The sequence below is a fragment of the Chionomys nivalis genome, chromosome 13 (genome assembly GCF_950005125.1).
Source record: "Chionomys nivalis chromosome 13, mChiNiv1.1, whole genome shotgun sequence".
NCBI classification, from domain to species: domain Eukaryota; kingdom Metazoa; phylum Chordata; class Mammalia; order Rodentia; family Cricetidae; genus Chionomys; species Chionomys nivalis.
In genome coordinates, this window is record NC_080098.1 from 15,722,971 (window position 1) to 15,741,677 (window position 18,707).

General features: G+C 35.6%; 1 protein-coding gene across 1 annotated transcript in view; it reads right to left on the reverse strand.

The window, feature by feature from the left end:
* The window catches only part of Malrd1 (MAM and LDL receptor class A domain containing 1), a 642,532-nt gene that overhangs the window by 623,527 nt on the left and 298 nt on the right, over window positions 1-18,707 (reverse strand). Inside the window, exon 2 of the mRNA XM_057787647.1 lies at window positions 3,834-3,971. Within this exon, the coding sequence (XP_057643630.1) occupies window positions 3,834-3,971 (138 nt within the window). The remainder of the gene's footprint in view (window positions 1-3,833; window positions 3,972-18,707) is intronic.

Consider the following 18,707-nt stretch of genomic DNA (forward strand, 5'->3'; position numbering starts at 1 on the left):
ATCCCTTGGAGCCAGAATAACAGGTGAGTTGTGAGATGGCTGATGAGGGTGCCGGAAGTGGAACGCAGGCCCTCTGGAAAACACTCTTAAGTGCAGAGCCATCTCTAAGGGGCTGTATTCTACCTCTTAAGTTTTTAATTCAATTTAATTTTAGGTATATGAATTTAATTTAATTTAAGGTTTAGGAAATACCTTAAATACCACCAAATGCCAGAAATAATTGAAACTCTTTTTGTGGTTTTTTTTTTTTTGAAATTATATTGTAAGTCCTTCATTTCCCCTTTCCTTTTCTTCCTCTAATTTTTCCCATATGCCCCTCCTTGCTCTCTTTCAAATTCATGGCCTTATTTGTTCATTAATTGTTGTTACATACATATCTTTATATCATATGTAATTCTAAATATACCTTACTCAACCTATATAACATTATTAGCATATATGTTTTCAGAGATGATTTTTTTTATATTGAGTAGCCAGTTGGTGTATTCTTCCCTGGGGAAGACCATTTCTACCACTGACTACATTCCTTGGTTGCTTGTAGTCCTTTGCATAAAGTTAAGGACTCAAGGAACTTTCTGTCCACTTTGAAATGCTTAGTGATTTTGTTCTTGTTCAGATTATGCATAGGTAGTCATGTTGGAGAAATTGTATGAGTACAGGTTCTGAGATTTCTAGAAGACACCATCTCACAGCAAACTCCCTTATTGTCTGACTCTTATGACTATCTGTTTATTCTTTTTTGAAACACATTGCCATTTTTAAAGATATATTGAAATTTCTTATAGTGATACTACTTTATCCCATGTAATCCTGTATGCTTTTAAAGCTAAACATCATACTTTCACCTCTGCCTCTGAGCCTCACTGGGTTTCACATACTGCCTAGGGTAGTATTTTAAATCCCTAGGAGATGCCCATGCTCAACTCTAAAATCTCAAAACTTTGGTTGCATGATGAATATCTTAATTTGAAGAACTGACAAATTATTTCAAGAGTAAGTTAATCAAAAAATTTCATTAGTACTTATAAACCAAGAATTTAAAAATGGAGACAAGATTCTAAGACAATTTTTAATAAATATTTTCAAGAAGTTAATATCTAAAGTAAAAACCATTCTTTACTCAAAAAATATTACTAGGGACTACTCACAATTTAAAATTAATTATACTCATGAAGGATTCATGGCTACTATTAAGATCATCGTCCTTCAATAAGTTATGCCAGGGGCTAACTAGCCTCTTTCCCCCCGGTCTTTTGTAGTATTATCATCTAATTTTAAAATGGAAAAAGCTGAGAATGTACAGCTAGCTGGTAGACAAGGTCAACATTTTATCAACTCTGACTCCAAAGAATTTTAAATTAATTCATATGATCTATTTAAAAGAATCAATTTTAGGTAAACTGTCTTATTTTATCTCTTCCACTAGACTATAAAAACATCACCATTAGAAAAATTAAGCAGAAAAGGAAGTAGAGGTTAAGAAACAAAAAGATATAAACACAGGTTTAGAGCATCTCAAGTTACCTAGCTCAAGATCCAGAATGGGGTAGGTTAAGAATACATAATATACTACAGGAAAAAGGGCAGCCACTGTGCCTGTGAATAAGGCTGGGAAGAAAACACACACACACACACACACACACACACACACACACACACGAATGAGCCTATGAGTACAATGAAGAGTATGGGGAAAACACCAAAAGAGAAATGTTCTAAATAAGTAATTTGAATGATGTTGCAATAAAAACACCAGATGCAGCAAAGTCAGCGAGTATCAAGCTCTGCCATGACTTAACCCATCATAACCTAGTGAGGTTACTGTATTGTAGTAATATTTGGTCCTATTTGTGAAACTGGATCTTTGTTGCAATAAAGTTGGTTTGTCCCTAATAATAATTGAAGATTCTAAACAAAACTAATTTTACATCAAAGCCAAAATATATGAAATTGCATCTTGCAAATAACACTAATGTCATCCAAACATGGGAACATCTGCCTTTTGTTGAGTAGCAGACCATTTATGATAAATTTTAACAACAATGTGTAACTTAGTTCCTAAGTCTATGCTGCTCATGAAATAATTTTATGAACTTAGCATCATTATTCCTGCTCAGGGAACTGAGACACAAAAATAACTAGGAAATGAGATGCCCATTTTAATCCATAAGTCTAATGTTTATGTTTATATAAATCTTGAGTTTTGCTTGCTTTAAATGATCTCCATAGAAATATCCAGTACTGGATATTTCATTGTTTTTATTTAATGAAAGTATCACCTATTTCTTTTAAAAGGTAGGTTTTAGTAACACCAGAAAAATGTGTTAACTTTCTTCATAATGTGTGGAAACAGACTACTTGAACGCATGAATGGGGTTGAATTTTGCTCATTCTAATGTACAGTAATCAATTACTTAATGTAAATTAAACGCACAATGTTGGATGAATGAAGTTATTTAGGTAATGAATAAAGAACTGAATGAAAGTCCAACCCCCAGAAATATCTCCAAAGCTAGAAGGAGAATTATCAAGTAATTCTGAGTAGGCAAATACTGTTGTGGAATAATCTTATTGTACACTGTGAAGATGTATCACTGGATTTTTTTAAATAAAAAGCTGAACAGCCAAAAGCTAGGCAGGATTTGGGGGGCAAGGAGAATGCTGAGAAGGAGGAGACCCTGAGAGATGGAGAACAAGTAAGACACGTAAAAGGAGAGGTAGAAGTCACAAGCCTCATGGTAGCACATAGATTAATAGAAACGGGCTAATATAAGTTATAAGAACTAGTTATGAACTAGCTTAAGCTATAGACCAATCTTTCATAATTAATAGTAAACCTCCATGTCATGATTTGGAAGTTGGCTTGTGGGACAGAGAAAGACTTGCAACAAAGTACTATCAGACAGAGCTGAAATTAATCCTACCAAAGTAAAGACATTCAGCCATTTAATCTGTATAGTGTTGACATGTTCAGATTCACAATTTCCCAAATGCATCCAAAGAGTTTGCAGTATACCAACTGTTAGCTAAACAGACCTGTTGGAATGCCAGGAATTTGAGTGTGAAAACTTGTGCTACATTTAGAATCAGAAATTTTTAAGAGATTAAAAAACATAAATTTCATGAAAGAATGTCAACAAAGATTCTACTTATCTAATCAATTACAAGGAACAAGCTAAAGGTTAAGCCAATGAAGAGATAACGGAAAATAGTATGTTCAAGCACAGAAACTAGTCTGGTCAGTTATGGAAATCAGTATGAGGGTTCTTGAAAAGTTAAAAGTAGAACTGTCACATTATACAGTTATTCTACTCAAGTATATATACGCAAAGGAATAGAATCTAGATAGGTAGAGATGCTTAAATATCTATGTTTACTGAAGCACTATTAACAATAGGCAAGCTATAAAATGGGTCTGAGTACCCATATATATGTGAGTTGTTTTCAAAATGTGGTATATATGCATATGAATTTGATTTGGCTGTAGAGTAGAAAATCATCCCATATTCAGGAAAATGAGTAGAATTTGAAATATCATGTTAAGTGAAATAAACCGAATTTGCAACGTAAAGGAAGTCATGTTTTCAGTCACATGTGGAATATTGACCGAGCAATAGAAAATGAAAGACAAGGGAGGAAGAAAAAATGTATAGAAGGAAGAGTAATAAAGTGTTATCAAAGAACACCATTTAATGTATAGAAGTATGATGACTGAATCTTCCTGAATCTTCCTTGAGTGAATTAAACTCTGAGTAACTGATATGATAACAAAGTAATGGTATAGACAACAAAGCATATCATGTAACTGACAAAATTAAGTTCAAAGCATTTACCAGATACGTTGCCATTGTGGTCCCTGAATGGAGGTGAAGGACCAATGAGCCCACTTCTTCTTTTCCAAGGTAGTAGATTCTGATCTTGTGTCATGCTGCCAAGCCCATCCTCAAAGTCACACCTTTCATAACTCTGGCCTAATGAGCAATAAAAAGAAATTATTCTTTTTACAATTTCCTTTCTTATGTGTTAAAGACTATATCAGATTCAGATTTTAAAAGGTTAGCAGAAAAGGACTGTTTCACAGCTCAAACTCTACTCACACAAATCCTTTTGGACATGACATTCTAGTAAATTAACAACACACAAGACTTTGTGCACTCAAAGAGAAAGAGGGGTTCACAGGGCCATAAGACCACTGTAATTTGGGGTTCCATTAACTGAGTGACTTGACCAAATCCTTCAGGAAGCTTTTGTGATTGATTTCTTGTAAAATTAAAATGTCAACAGCCCACCTTGTGTCTTTCAAACTACTACTGTGAGGATCTAATAACATATTCATAACTACATTTTAAAATCTTGGGGTACCATAAGATGTAATTGTTACTATTACATTTATATCTTCATCTAAATATTGATTTGCATGATACCTGGTGATAGCAGAATTTTAGATTTCAAAAAGCAATCATAAAAGCCTCTCTGATTGAAAGTCAAATGTCTCTAGTATGCACCTTTGGAATTAAGCTGCCTTTTGGTTGAATCTCAGCATTGGGATAAATACTGGTGTTTTTTATCAAGGAAGAGGCATTTCTGAGCCCCCTTCCCCTTTAGAGACAACTGATTGGAGAAGCTTAAGAGTAACAGGATGATTTGAGGACTTGGGTTTTGGTTGCTGTTTGTTGTTGTTGTTTGTTATCTTAAAAATGAGTTGGCTACTATTCTTTTTTCTACTATGTAATGTCAAGAAATGTCATGTCTTATAAGTCCAGTGTCTCAAATGTAAATATCCCCTTCCCTAGTTGTAAGAGTCACAGCAATGCTCATGCTTAAACTAGTACACTAAACAACCTCAACTCTTTGCTGAGTGCCTTTCTTCCCTAGTTGCATTAGCCATAATAGGAGTAAATATGCTTGCCAGTTTTCAGATAATGCCTGACATCTCAGTGGAAAAAAAAACAATGGTTTTCATTTAATCATATTTTCAGATATAAATATGATTTAGTCATAGCCATGTATATGGTGCATTTTCTGGACATCTTTTATGGGAATGAAAAGGTAACGTAGAAATATCTTTTTTTTTATCAATTCTGTGCTTTATTGCCTTTACTCCTAGCTTCCTTATTTTGGAAGACTTTGCTAAAGAGCAGTGTTCTGTTACACAAGCAAGAATCCTCAGTGAGCACAGGGGTCATTTGTTCTGCAATAATCTAACAGTTTTGATCCTCAGCAGCCTCAGGAAAAACAGCATTTTCTGAAGAGGAATCTGAGAAGATGTCTTCCAGATATTAAGAAACTTAAATAAGTTAGTCGAGTTATTAAGGATGGGTCAAGACTGAAACTCTGTCTTCTTGTTTCTAGTTCCTAAAGCCCTACTCTGAGGCCTAATTAGTTTAGTCCTTAAGCTATTTTTATTAAAGTTACAGGAAAAAAATCATTAATTCTAGCCAACCTAAGAAAGCCACCCTTTTACAGATAGTTGACACCATTCTATAAAAAAATCAAAAATTCTATTAGGCTAAGAATTATGCCACATTAAACTCAGGATTTTACAAAACTTCTGAAATATTTAAGTTATCTGGTTGCACAAACACTGAACTAATTATCCAGTCAGTTGTATAAATGCACAGCATTACACCACATGCCCACTACTCAGGCAAGGACTGAGGGCAGATAGAATGTGATTATTTCAACCAGTCTATTGTGCATAGACAATAGACTATAATATCTTGGTTTAAGCAACTATATGCTAGGATATTCACAGAACTATGAAGTCATTTAACAATATGTTTCTTATAACATAAACTTTTCATTAGTTAACACAAAATTGTATGTTATCCACTCAACTGAGAACATATTTGCATAAATATTTTTTATTTTTCAAATTTTATTTTGGTTTCCAACAAATTTTACAATGATCCATAATTAAAAACAGCTCTTTTACTCTTCATATTTTAGCAGTTACGTGCACAAATTCTCACAGAGGTGACAAATATTGTTTTAATAGGAAGAGATTACCTTCAACCTTCAGTACAATTGCTGAGTTGATGTTCTTTTGCTAAGTTCTTTGTTCTTTTTCGCCTAGAGGTAATGATGATTTCTGGGCATGTTAAAACTCAAGAAAAATAGCTAAACAAAACACCTTTTCCCTCTGAATAGTCTCAATGGGGGTTCTTTTGTTATAAAATGAATCTAATCAGCACACATTTTCAACTAATTTTGTTTGAAAAAGCAATCATGAGCTACTGGATTATTCAAAGGCATCCAAAATTTTCATAAGTATTCATTTTCCCACCAGCACAGAATTGCACATTTTAAACCATTTTGTCAATTTCACAGAATTGTGGCTGTTTAGTTTTCTAATTCAAAATGTGACTCAGCACTCAAATCCTCAGCTATTTGCTGTATTCAAGTCTGCCACTATGTAGACTGCTACTAATACAGCTACAACACATTGTGTGGGTTAAAGCACATTTAAACAACATAATGACCAGCAAGTACTCAGGCATTTTGTCAAATTCCTGTGTGTTCTTTTCAACATCTGAAACTCGTCTTTTTGCTTTTACTTTTATGAACCCTAAGGTCAAACCTCCACTCGTCAAAGAGGGAGAATGATTCCATGTTGTGTTTTAAAGGTTTCCTGGAATCCCTAATTATCTTGTGAGTCAGCTTGCACAGCCCTCGATTTGATCATTAAGGGAATTCTGAAGAATCTCTCATAGAGTAAATCTTTTACAACAGAATAAAAGTATGAGATCTTGAAAGTTGTTTTCAGTTATGTTCCTGAGAAAATGAGAAGTCATAAGTTTTTAATATTGACAAAAGTGGGGCGTGTCAGATAACCCAGAACTCAGGATGCATTCAGGAAAGTGTGGTCTGGGTAAATCATTAAAATATAATGTTCTTGGAAGAAAGAACACAATGTAAGAATGAGGACAGCGCTAGCAAAACAAAAGATAAGGTAGAAAACATCAAAAGCAAATCACATTTCACAGTTTCCCTAGGCTTAAATCAGAAAAGCTCATTTTTCTCTACCTAATAGTTCTTGGAAGCATAATTGTTATCGTCAATGAATTTATATTATGGAAAATACGTATCGCCTAAAACTTATCATTTTAAGCATGTTATCCTGTGGTGTTTACTTTTTACTTTGTTATATCACCATGCATTTTAGATTTGCTTTTTCTGAATTTTATGGAAAGGAAACCTAGGCTAACACAGATTCGTGCACATATTGTAACAGCTATAACTAATGGGTAGTTTTATTTAGAAAATTTGTTTTATTTTATGATATCCTATGAGACTTACTGACACATTATTTTTAAATAGCATTCAAACAAAAGGAACTATTCCTGTTTAAAACATAGTAGTAGTTAGAATTTAAGTTTAGAGTGTTGGGTTGTCTTATATGTCTATATATCCAGGTTGCTGACCTTAGATCTTACTTTCTTCACATTGATAATAGGAGCCAAGTGACTTAGCATATTCCTCTGTGATAAGAGCTTTAAGATTATTACACTCACTCCTAACATCCAAAGGATCTGCACAGATATTAATTCTGGATGACACTAGTGATTCTGTACACTAAAACAAAAGGTAGCTAATGTTATTATTTGTCATAGAATGGCCAGTTTGGTTGCATAAAATTATAAGATAAGTTTGATATGTGTGTGTGAATTTTAAGTGTTTTTATGGATATTTTCAATAGTTTTAGAAAAGCCCTATGAATCTAAAAATTACAACTCTCTTTGGTCCTTTGGTTCTGAAATCCAAGAATGAGGATCAGTTGAATATTTTGTCTAGCAAAAAGAAACTGTGATTTAGACCTGAATATTCCAACTTTCAAAATTAAGAAAATTATTCTGAATAATCTCTGTTGTTGGCCTCTAATGAAGCCAAAGATAAATATTTCCATAATGTGGTTCTCACATCCCCCTCTGCAAACCCTTCCAGTCCGTCTGGTGTACCCCATGGTTATACTTGTGTTGGATGGAAGAATTATAGACTTAGTCTCTCTCTCTCTCTCTCTCTCTCTCTCTCTCTCTCTCTCTCTCTCTCTGTGTGTGTGTGTGTATGTGTGTGTGTGTGTGTGAGAGAGAGAGAGAGAGAGAGAGAGAGGGAAGGAGGGAGGGAGGGAGGGAGAGAGAGAGAGAGAGAGAGAGAGAGGGAGGGAGAGAGAGAGAGAGACTTTGTGGCTGGAGAAATGACTCAGTGTTAAAAGTACTTGCTCTTCTTGCAGCAGACCCAGGTTCAGTTCCCAGCACCAAGGTGGTAGCTCACAGCCATATGTAACTCTAGTTCCAAGGACTTTGATGTCCTCTCTGGGATTCTGCTGGCAACAAGCATTCATGTGGTGCAAATATGTACATGCATATAATGCAAAACTCCTATGCACATAAAATAAAAATAAAAAACTTTAAAAGTAATGACTTTTTCATCAAATGATTTTTTCAGGTCCTCAAAACTTATCATTCAGATCTACTGGGACTTCTCTCCCTAAGTCTCTTTATCTATCCCATTATGAACATAGTCAGACCTAGGTTTGTATTCTGCATGACCCATCTGAAGACACTGAAGATGGAATCTTAGTCTTCCTTCCCATCATCTGAGTCTCACAAGACAAAATCTCTAAGAATATTCAAGGAAGCTGATTTTAGCAATAAATCTTGAAAACTTAATAGGTATCTTTTGATTCTTTCCATCTCCTAATATCACTCTGCTCTGACCATTGCCTCTGAAAAAGTTAAAACAATCATAGTAGAAATATAAGAAGATTTGGGCATTTTTCAAATATGACTACATGAAAATTGTTTGAGTCTGCTAATAGCAAAGGGAGGTCTGGAGGATGCAGGTGTAGACTTAATGCCATATGATTATATTTGAGGGAAAAAAATCACAATTTGAAGCAAAGCCAGGAGATATGGGAACAGTAATGAAGGAGGTACACTGGAGGTTCAGGCTTGAGAAGACAAAAGACTTGGTCTTAGGAACCCCATAGGGAACCATGTTGGCTGTGTGATGAGCAAGTCACATGTAGTTCAGACAGGAGTCAAGGGCAAGTTGAGTTCAAACCCATATATAAGCATGAGCACAGGAGAATCTTTTGACTGTGGTCACTGCTCAGAGATGAAGTCTATTACTGATATCCCAAGCACGGGACAGGAAGGTCACATACAGAAGAAGCTGTGGGTGGTGGAAGACATGCAGGCACAGTAGCCTTGAGCAGTAGCACAGAAAGAGAAAGTCCTGACTTTCTACTCCAATAAAGTGGGAAATACAGACTTCTTTTCACCCATGTGTGCAGGTGTCGCAAAGGATGAGTGCCAGGTCCTAAGTGTAGGTATGAACGGACAAGGCAGGATGTGCATCTGTTATGCTAATGTTTTTCTTCTTACATTGACTCCTCTTCTAGAAAACCGTAACACACTACTTTATTTTTTTTTATTATCACTTTTTTATTAATTAATTTATTTAATTATTAAAGATTTCTGCCTCTTCCCCGCCACCACCTCCCAATTCCTCCCCCTCCCCCAACCAAGTCTTCCTTCCTCCTCAGCCCAAAGAGCAAGCAGGTTTCTCTGCCCTGTGGGAGGTCCAAGGACCACTCACCTCCATCCAGGTCTATTAAGGTGAGCATCCAAACTACCTGGGCTCCCACAAAGCCATTACGTGCAATAGGATCAAGAACCCATGATACCATCTTACACCGGTCAGAATGGCTAAAATCAAAAACACCAATGATAGCCTCTGCTGGAGAGGTTGTGGAGAAAGGGGCACTCTCATCCATTGCTGGTGGGAATGCACACTTGTGCAACCACTTTGGAAAGCAGTGTGGCGGTTTCTCAGGAAAGTCGGGTTCAACCTACCTCTCGACCCAGCAATACCACTATTGGGAATATACCCAAGAGATGCCCAAACATACAACAAAAGTATATGCTCAACTATGTTCATAGCAGCATTGTTTGTAATAGCCAGAACCTGGAAACAACCTAGATGTCCTTCAATGGAAGAATGGATGAAGAAAGTGTGGAATATATACATATTAGAGTACTACTCAGCAGTAAAAAACAATGACTTCTTGAATTTTGCATACAAATGGACGGAAATAGAAAACACTATCCTGAGTGAGGTAAGCCAGACCCAAAAAGAGGAACATGGGATGTACTCACTCATATTTGGTTTCTAGCCATAAATAAAGGACATTGAGACTATAATTCGTGATTCTAGAGAAGCTAAATAAGAAGGTGAACCCAAAGAAAAACATATAAGCATCCCCCTGAATATTAACCTTCATCAGGCGATGAAAGAAGACAGAGACAGAGACCAAATTGGAGCACTGGACTGAAGTCTCACGATCCAAAGGAGGAACAGAAGGAGAGTGAGCATGAGCAAGGAACTCAGGAATGCGAGGGGTGCACCCACACACTGAGGCAATGGGGATGATCTATCGGGAACTCACCAAGACCAGCTGGCCGGGGTCTGAAAAAGCTTGGGACAAAACCGGTCTCGCTGAACATAATGGACAATGAGGACTACTGAGAACTGAAGTAACACACTACTTTAACACCAAATTCTATGCTTTTATATGTTGACTTCCACATAGACACTTCAACAAGAAGGAAAACCAAACATCTTTTTTTGTATTTTTGAGGAAAACAAATAGAAACTTATGAGAAAAGAAATTCTGTAATTGGGCTAATATGCCTGTCATTGCTTTGTTCTCGTTTTTAGCAAATACAATGCTAATAAAAATGCTGTTTCTTCAATAATCTAAAAATACTGTCTTATTATGATTATAAAAATGTATTTTAGAAACATAATATAGAAAAAGGAAAAATCAAATGTAATCCCAGTGTATAGACATTTCCACATACTCTTTCCATGCAGCGATATTCCATATTATTGGTTATAATTGTTTAGTAATTATATAACATGTGCATTCTCTCATTTTAAATAACACAAAAATTGGCAAATTTTTGCACAAATTCCTACAGCATAGGTATCCCATGATTTATTTGAACATTAACCAAATATAACAGTAGGTTATCTACACCTTTATCATAACTGATAATGTTGCGAAGTGGATAATTTTTATATAAACTTGTTTGCTTCTTATAAAAAATTACTAAAAGTGAAATCACTGTTGGGAAAGTATGGATATTTTTGTAATTTTTGATAATATTACAAATGTGTCATTCAAGGAAGAAAAAGTGTTTCAACTTTAGAAATATTTTATAAATAGAACAAATCCAATCAATGTCACAAAATAGCCCCATACACATCTGTGACCTCCATACAGTCTGCAGTCAGTGTTGGACAGTATTTAGTGACAAAGACTGCAGAATCAGAGTTTGGTGTAAATTGCAAAGCTCTGTGTGTTTTCGTGTTTTATTTTTCCTTATTTAGCTGCTTTTTTCCGTCTGCAAAATTGGAAACATAGTACTTCCTACTATTTGGATACAATTCCTGGGAGGATAGTGCTTAGAGGTGCTTGGCATTCCTAAGTACCCAGCATATATCGGCTGGAATTATTAATTATCACAATTTCTCAGCTCATCTGGGATGCCACCATTCTGGGTTAAGTGTATTACAGATGTGATTTCTAGTTCTTTAAATTTTGTAAAGATAAATGTACTTACCTGTGTGCATATGTGTGGGCATGTGCTTGCCATAGCATGTGTATAGAGATCCGTGGGTAACTTGCCAAAGCCAGTTCTCATGTTCCACCAAATGAGCCCCAGAACTGGGCTCTGGCCACCAGGCTTAGTGGCCAGTGCTTCACCCATGCAGTTATCTCACATTCCCTCCTTGTTATTTCTAGCAATCATATTTCTAATTATTGATTTCCAAAATACCAGAGTAATTTACAGAATGCATTGCTATAAGCCTTTTCAAGAAAATATTTTCCATCAATAACAAAAGTGCATTTCCCATTAGTCTTTTTGCTTATTGCCTTCTTAGCTGTTATTAGTCATTTTCTAGGTGACCTTGGACGATACTTTGACATGTTCCCAAATTTCCTTCTGTTGAATTTTGTACTATAATGTAATTAACATATAAATTGATTCCATGAAAATGTACCGTGGTCATGTGACTGAAGCAAACCATTCAGAAGACTCTGAAAATGATACAATTTTTCTAATTTGCTTCACACAAGCCTCCAGTGCGCAATATTATATGGTTTAGTTGTGTAATGCTGCTGTGCATTGCACTTTTGTGTGCCTTCCACCTCAAATTGAGGGGCTGGATCTTAAAAGCACGGGCTTGTGGAAGCAGAAATCATGGGAAGTGATTGACAGGAGGAATCCTTGTTACACAATCAGTGCTCTAGCAAGGAGAGATGTTAGAAGTTTGTCTATGTAGAACCAACAACCATCTACAAGCCAGGAAGAATATTCTCATTTGACAGTGAACCCAACACCTCCGTATGGCTTTCCCAGCTCCAGGTCTGAGAAATAAGTATCTGTTATTTAAGTCACCCAGTCTATGTGTGCATTGCAGCATGCTGACAGATTAAGACATGTCACCAGGGCCAGCTGAACTGTTAAACAGTTCTGTTAGCTGCTTCATGAAACACTTTGCTTTGAAGCAATAGCAAAGGAAATTCCACACATCTCACATTTCATCTGTTTCCGCAGCATTTCAAAGAATCAATTAGTCTTAAAAGTAGTTAGCTCTGATCCTATTGAAGAAACACTTTGATACTTAACCTTATCTGGCTAAACCTCTTAGATTTAAAACTGCACTTCTAAGACAATTTCTGCTTTTTGCATATACATTTATAATTTTGCAAAGTAATTATGGTTTGAAAAACTTGCTCCTTGATGCAAAAAATGCAAAAAGCATCACTTATAACCTCAAAATATAATGACAGTTCATGTTAAATTATAAATATGAAAATAAATACTTCCATGGATAGAAATACTCTTAGCATAATACATAGTAGGAAAGAAAAATAAAATGCCTGATGAACTAAATACATCTTTCAATTTTGAATCTTAAAATGTAACTAAAGATTACTGTGTGTATAGAAAATATTAATGTCACCTGCAGATACATAAAGATACCATCTAAAAAGTTTTTCCTGAACTTTATGTTAACTGAAAATTTACAGTGAGAGGAGCCCATTGCAAAGGCCATATCTCCACTCCCCATTAATAATCCACTCTATTATTAGCTTCTGGTTGTGTTAGATGTAAGTTATAGTAATAAAATAATTTCATGGAATTTATTGCTAAGAAAAAGCAATCAAACTAAAGTCTTTGTACAGTAAATAACTTCAAGCAAATGCTAGTAGAGAAACTATAGCATTTAGTGTGTATTTGCATCGACCTGCTGCTAAAAGAAATAAACCAATTAACATAGAAGGGAAAAGAATGCGTCGAAGTGTTGACAGGAAGGTGGTAGACGAGGCAGCATCAAATTCCAACTTTCATCGCAGCATTCTCTTATAGTAACTATCCAAAAATAAAAATAAAACATAAATGATGTTGGGATGAGGCTGAGATACCATCTTCAAATCTCCAACTGAGAAATCCCACGTTTGAAGAGTAAGAGGAGTGGTTCCCCTCTCTGTTACCCATTACCCAGATCAGACCAGCACTGGAACCGAAGGTTCCCACAGAGCTAAGGAGACTGAGAAATTAACTTTTCCAACCTTTTAGTACCTTTCATGGAAGGATCTTTCTTGTCTTACTACATGGGGAGCAATGGAACATCTCCTCAACTAGACTGCCAAGCAGTTAGATACTAAGAGAAGGAACTAAGAGAAGGAACAGTGGTGGTGTCCACAGTAAGCAGTATGCAGATCTAGAGGCTGCCCCATCCCCTTTCACCCAACAAAGGCACCATGTTGCAAAGTCTCACTGCTGGATGGGTCTGCAGTTAGCAAGTTTGTGTGTGTCTTCTAGACTTGAGTTCCCAGTCATCTTTCTTGCCCAGTCCCATCCTTTCTCTAAGGCATCCCAAGATCAAAAGCCCAGCATAAGTGGACAAGTATCTGAGACTCTTTCTCTATTTCCCATCCCAGTCAGTTAGGAACATGACTGCTCCAAATCTTGGTGTTCTGAATAAGTTTACCATAGACCTAAAGGCAAGAGCATATCTAACCCTAAAATGGATGGATCTATTATATTTATGAATATATATAACATACATATACATACATGCACATAACATCAATTAATTAAAAAGTCCATTCATTTATAAGAGAGTAAAAGGGGGTATATAAAGTAGTTTTGAGGGATGAAAGGAAAGGGGGAAATAATTGGATTATATTTTAATCTCAAAAGTAGAATAAAAAATAAAAATAAAAAAAAATTGGAACAACATTATCTGAACTTACCTTACCCAAGTGGCTAAGCAGTGACCCCGAAGTCTTGCTCATATTCACTGCCCAATACAGAGCTTTCTTTGCTCAGTGACAAATTACAAAGCATATTCTTATCCAACTGGGAAAATAACTTAAAATTCTGATCGCCAAAGGCTATAACAGAACCCACTTGGTATTGTTGCATGAGACAGAAGCCAGCCTGGGGGTCTTACTGGGTCAATTCCATTTAACATTAGTGAACAGGCAGTGGCTGAGCTCAGTATGACACCAAAGTCAGACCACACGCTAGCAGAATCTCAAGCTAGACTCAATAGTAAAAACCTGTCGCCATCTTCCAATGCTACTGGTAGAGTCGGCATTTTCCTGTGTTCTCAAGCATCAATGTAAAGACACAGTATTATGAAACTTGTCAAATACATGCAAACAAAAGCTCTCAGCTCCTACGTTATGTTACAAAATAAATGTTATTAAACTTAAATTTATGAAAATCAGTTCAAGTGTCTTTTTAAGTCATAATAACACAGATCTTGAAATCAACAGCAAGAGGGATCTTGGAAATTTCATAAATATTTGAAAATTGAGACTGCTTATAAATATCCAAGATTTGCAGCTGGGGGGATGGCTCTATGGATAAAGTGCTTGCTGTACAAGTATGGAGATCTGTATCAGATCCCCATGCCAAAATAAAAGCCAGGCACAGCAATGAGTGCTTATTTAGCTGTAGAAGACACAAGAGGATCTCTGGTGCTCATTATCCAGTCAGCCTAGCGAAGTGGTGAGTTTCAGAACCAGAGAAAATTACAATCTCAAAAAATAGGATATAGAAAATTGAGAAAGACACCTGGCATCAACCTCTGACCTCAACACCCATGCATGTACACATCACAAGCACTATTGCACAGACATGCATTCACATGTACACACATACATATGCACACACACACTATTGATTTCAAGTAAATAATCTACCATTATATATCAAGGAGATAAGAGGAAAGAACAGAAAAACAACCCCAAATTAGGAGAAGTACAACACTAAAATGATGATTGGAGACAATTTGTGGGGATATGACTCCCATGATATAAACAACAAAAGCAATAATGTACAAAAAGGATTGCTTCAAACTAAAAAGTTTCTACACAGAAAATGAAGCAATTAATAAAGTGAAGAAATAATCTTCACAGTGGGAATAAAAGGTGCCCATCACATGACATGTAAAAAGAATATCCAATATAACTGAGGAACTCAAATAACTCAATAGCGATAGAGCAATACAATTTGAAAATTGGCAAAGGACAATGGGAGACATTTCTCACTCAGCGAAGTCCGACACATACACGAGTGAATGCAAAATAAGATTACAGAGGGATGCTATTTCATGCCTGTTGGGATTTGCTGTTATGAAAGATAGGATAAAGGAGCTAGCCTAGTACTGCAGGTCTGTAATTCCAGGTACTAAGGAAGAGGTTGAGGTTGAAGAATCACAAGCTCAAGGTCAGCCTAGACAATGTAGGGAGATCCTTTCTCAAAACTAAAATATAGAAAGGGGCTAGGGGTGTAACTCAGTGATAGAGTTCGTGTCTATCATTCCCATGGTTCAGTTCTTATTTACCATAGAAAAGAAAATAAACAGGTAAAAAAGAAGTTTTAGCACAAACAGAAAGGAAAGAGAAAATATATACATTTCTGAGGGGGATGCAAATTAGTACAACCATTATTAAAATTAAAATTTACTATAAAACTAAAAACACAATGACCATATAGTTTGAAAATGTCACTCATGGATGCATATAAATAATTTAAATTAATATGTGAAAAGAATGTCCTCATCTCACTATTATTGCACATTGGTCAAATAAACACCTAATCATGGATGGATGGATGACGAATATATGATACGTACACCATGAAACTCTATTTAGACTTACAAAAGAAATTTATGTCACTTGCAACAGCATTCTTAAGCTAGAATTAAGCTTAAGATTGTGCTAACTCAAGTATGCCAGCCATAGGAGAAGAAATATCTCAGGGAGTCACTTATATATGGAATCTAAACATTTTGAACTCTGAGAGAAGAATGACACTACTAGAATCTGGGGTTAGGATAGGATGTTATTACTCACAGGGTATAAGTTTCAGTTAGAAAAGGAGAAAATTTTAGATCTACTGCATGATAAGATGACTGTAATTAATGTTGCATATTTCAATATAACAGAAAGGGAAATCAAGTGTTTTATTACAAAAATAAGAGAAGTAATTAGATACACCAATTTTTGATATAATCATATTCTACTATATACATATAATATTGCTGTTAACACACAGTGAGATGCTGCACCCATGAACACTCAACAATGTGATTGTTTTCACTAGACCTCACAAGACCACACCAGTGAGCATGCTAGCATATAGAGAGAGAAATTTCACAAGGCCCCAGCCCTAGGTGATGAACTACAACAGCTCATCACTACTGAAAGAGGAGAATGGATTTTCTCTAGCTTGCCAATAGTTTTCCCACCCCTAAGCAGGCAGCGCTAAATACACATACCTAAGGAGAAATAATGAAAGTATCATATGTTTATCTATGAAATTTTGAAACAATTTTAATTGTTTAAATATGAGTATGAAGTAAAATGAGAACAAGAATATTTTCAAAACATATGAATGACATAAGTGGTGAGTGATATTCAACTTCAGTTCTTCCAGTTTTATTAAGAAAAGTCTCAAGGGCTTACATGCTGATCTATTTTTTAAAGGTCACATGAATTGGATATTTATTTCAACATAGCTCCCGTACCATCACTATGAAGTTAATTTGTTAAGCCAAACTAAGCTTAGCATCACAAGTATTTTTGTGAGTGAAATTGTTTATCCATCATCCCTTCACAATATTCTCCCCCAGTGTTGTATACAAAAAAAAAAAAAAATTACCTAACACTTTAAAATGTCTCTCACTTTTGTCTCCAGGTTCTTGTCCACATTTTAAATAAAATATCAAAGTAGAAAGTTTGCAGAAAACGACAATAAAAAACAGCAAATCCAAGAGTCAACTTCCCAATTTAAACATTTAAAATGAAATGTGTTTACTAGACAGACCCATCATGACTGCCTTTCTCGGAGACTGGCTTATTAAAACTTTCATACAGCAGAGACTTCAGCAGCTTTCTCCCTCTTTTTCCCACATTTACTTTTTCCCCAAAGCAAGACCATCCACGATGTCACGGCGCCAGGGCTAAGGAAAGCTTTAGAGAGATTAATCATAGAGGGACATTGTACTTCCTGTCAAGCCAACAGAGTGGTTCCTCTCTGCTGCCCACTGAGGGCAAGAAGGGCTTCACAGAGAGACCTGAGGGTGGGGAGGCATATCCATATTTAGCCTCACTGGGAAAATTGGACAGATACAAATGGATTCTTGTCCTTGGTTGCTCTCTGTGTTTAATAGTTACTAGATACGATCAGATGAAAATCCCAAACTAGGAGAAAAATCATCACCTCTTCTTCAGAGGAAAAACTGTTCAGTAATCTTTTTCTTCTTTTTTGATGTATATGACCAACTATGTAAAAGGAAGGCAGTGGTAAGAAGAAATATAGAGATGCTTATTCCCAAAAGAAAGCGATAAATTCTATAAGCACTGACTGCCACTTTAGCTGAATAAAATTAGAAAATGGAAATTTGAATTATGTAATGGGCAATAATAAAAATCTGTGGTTCTGATGATTGCATCAATAGTTTATGACCAACAACAAAACTGTCTCAATTTTGTAAAAACATCATTTGCAAAAGGAGATTGTATAAAAGAATGATACCAGGCTCCACGTGCACTGGTCGGTGTTCTTTCAAGATTGTGTATTGTAGTAGAAACACCAGATGCATACATGTCACCCTCTGCATTCTCCTTGGATAAGGTACTTCCTGTCATTAACACTATTCCAGTAAGCAATGGAGCATGTGCTCACCCGTTTCGGACGTTCTCTCATCTTAACATCATTAATAATAAAACAAAGATTCAACTTCACACAATCAACAAATAGTTCACCCCAGACTTTAATTCCCACCATAGTCTCAACTATTCTGTAGTAAAATGTACAAGCTGACATTCTGCTATGCATATTAAGTCATTTGGCAGTAGTGTCCCATAAGTGAAAATAAAATCTCTCATCCAAACTAAAATTAATTTCCATATTAAATCTAGACTTCAGCTTATAATTTCCATCCTAGCATTTTGCAACTGAACTAATGAGTTTCTTTGAAATTTTGCTTTACTAGTCAAAAACTAAAGCTAAATTTCTGTTTACTACTTTTTTATAAATACAAAAGCTATTTTAAAACCCTTTCCATCTAATTAAAATTGTAGCGATGTGATATTATAACAATTTTATACA